The sequence below is a fragment of the Pundamilia nyererei genome, unplaced genomic scaffold, assembly GCF_000239375.1.
Source record: "Pundamilia nyererei isolate P.nyererei 1_Seehausen unplaced genomic scaffold, PunNye1.0 scaffold00158, whole genome shotgun sequence".
NCBI lineage: Eukaryota > Metazoa > Chordata > Actinopteri > Cichliformes > Cichlidae > Pundamilia > Pundamilia nyererei.
In genome coordinates, this window is record NW_005187559.1 from 708,178 (window position 1) to 710,173 (window position 1,996).

General features: G+C 43.0%; 1 protein-coding gene across 1 annotated transcript in view; it reads left to right on the forward strand.

Annotated features, from left to right (window-relative positions):
* The window catches only part of gcgra (glucagon receptor a), a 49,659-nt gene that overhangs the window by 34,813 nt on the left and 12,850 nt on the right, over positions 1–1,996 (forward strand). The window contains exon 3 of the mRNA XM_005745395.1: positions 332–428. Within this exon, the coding sequence (XP_005745452.1) occupies positions 332–428 (97 nt within the window). The remainder of the gene's footprint in view (positions 1–331; positions 429–1,996) is intronic.

The following is a 1,996-nucleotide window of genomic DNA, read 5'->3' on the forward strand; positions in this document are numbered from 1 at the left end:
TATATATATTAGTCAATGACCTTCACAGTTAAGACTTGTCTTAGAGAGTTACAGAAACCTAAACACTCTGTACAGTAGCGTAAGTACAGTATTATCGTGTGACAAGGTCTTATTTTGATTGATTAAATCTCCAGTATGACAACCAGTTGTTTACAGCTACCGTATATATAAAGTGAACTGAAACAAATGAACGTCAGCTGGCCAGTTGCTTTGCACGAGGTTCATGTTCTCAGTATTCTTCATGTCTATCTGGTTGAAATGTATCCGTAAGTCTCCAGGAAAACAGACCTTCCTTTTTTCTTTAATTGTGTTGCTGTTATTGTCTCCTTAGGTTTCTGCTGTTGTTTCCCTGCAAAAGGTGACGGAGCGCTGGGAATTGTACAGGAAAGAGTGTGAACGCAACAACAGCCAAGATCCACCAAGCACCGGTGAGCTAAACACTGTGTTAGACTTGTAATTTAATTTTAACTTTAGGCCCTTTCACACTGCAATTAAAATCCAACCTGCACCATTTACCAAAAGTTTCTAAGTGTTACTCATTCATTGGAGATATCATCCAGTTTTATATGGCGTTATTTTTGTGCCACTATTCTGAGTGCACGTAAAAAAAATTTAACAGGCATTTCCAAAAACGTTAGAGCACTTTTGCAAATATGTGATGTCTTGATAAATCGAGCAGATATTTGAAGTTTACACAGCACCATTCTCGCATGAAAATATCTTAAAAGTTTATTTTGTGACCCAGAAAGAGCAATATTTCAAACTCCGCCACTCTGTGTTCCTCCTCCACTGCCTCATTTGAGTTTTGGACGAAATGGATTCTGGGATATTGCATTTCGTCATTTTGAGCTGATTGGAGACCAAAACAGCCAATCAGATTTTGTTGCATCCAAGTCTGTGATTGGCTGGTTTTGTGGCACAAATATAACGGTGCACAGAAAGCGTTGAACATGCACGGGCAGAAATGTTGAGAGTACAAGCAACACATTGCAAGCGAGCGCAAACGCAAAAACTGAGGGAGAGAGGATGCTATTGTGTGTGTGTATAGATAATCAATAACACTGAAATACATTTTTTGCACGCAGCAATGAATTTTGTTCATTGAAATGTAGCTTTTCTTCGCTCAAAATAAACTTCTCCTCAAAATGCAACACTTGCACCTGCAATTTTTTTTTAAAGTACCCTCAAATTTTTTTTACGTGCGCTCAGAATAGTGGCACAAAAATAATGCCATAATATTTCACTCTGAGCAAGTGACAAGAGCATAATATATCACAGTATACTAAAATCTGTCTGGCCTCAGATTTGGAGGTGCTGAACCTCATTCCCGCTGCTTCACACTTGGTTGCGAACCGTTCCAGTGTGAGCTGGAGGCCATCACCCGATGAAGCCAACAGAACCACACGGTCGAATGCCTTCTCCAAGTCCACAAAACACATGTAGACTGGTTGGGCAAACTCCCATGCACCCTCAAGTATCCTTGAGAGGATAAAAAGCTGGTCCAGTGTTCCGCGACCAGGACAAAAACCACATTGTTCCTCCTGTATCTGAGGTTTGACTATCGGAGTGGAGGATGCCATCCTGTACCTCCTACACAGAGCCCACTCACACCTGGATGGGGGAAAAGGCACGGTCAGGATCCTGTTTCTTGACTTTTCCAGTGCCTTTAATACCATCCGGCCCTGTATGCTTCAGGAAAAACTGAACAGGATGGAGGTGGACCCCTGCCTGGTGGCCTGGATCTCCGACTACCTCACCGACAGACCACAGTACGTCAGGCTGGAGGACATCACGTCTGACACTGTGGTCAGCAGCACAGGAGCACCACAGGGAACTGTGCTGTCCCCTCTTCTCTTCACCCTGTACACCTCTGACTTCTGCTACAACTCTGTCTGAATTATGCCATATTCAGAAGTTTGCAGATGACACGGCCATCATGGGGTGTATCTGGGATGATCAGGAAGAGGAGTACAGAAGTCTGGTGAGGAACTTTGTC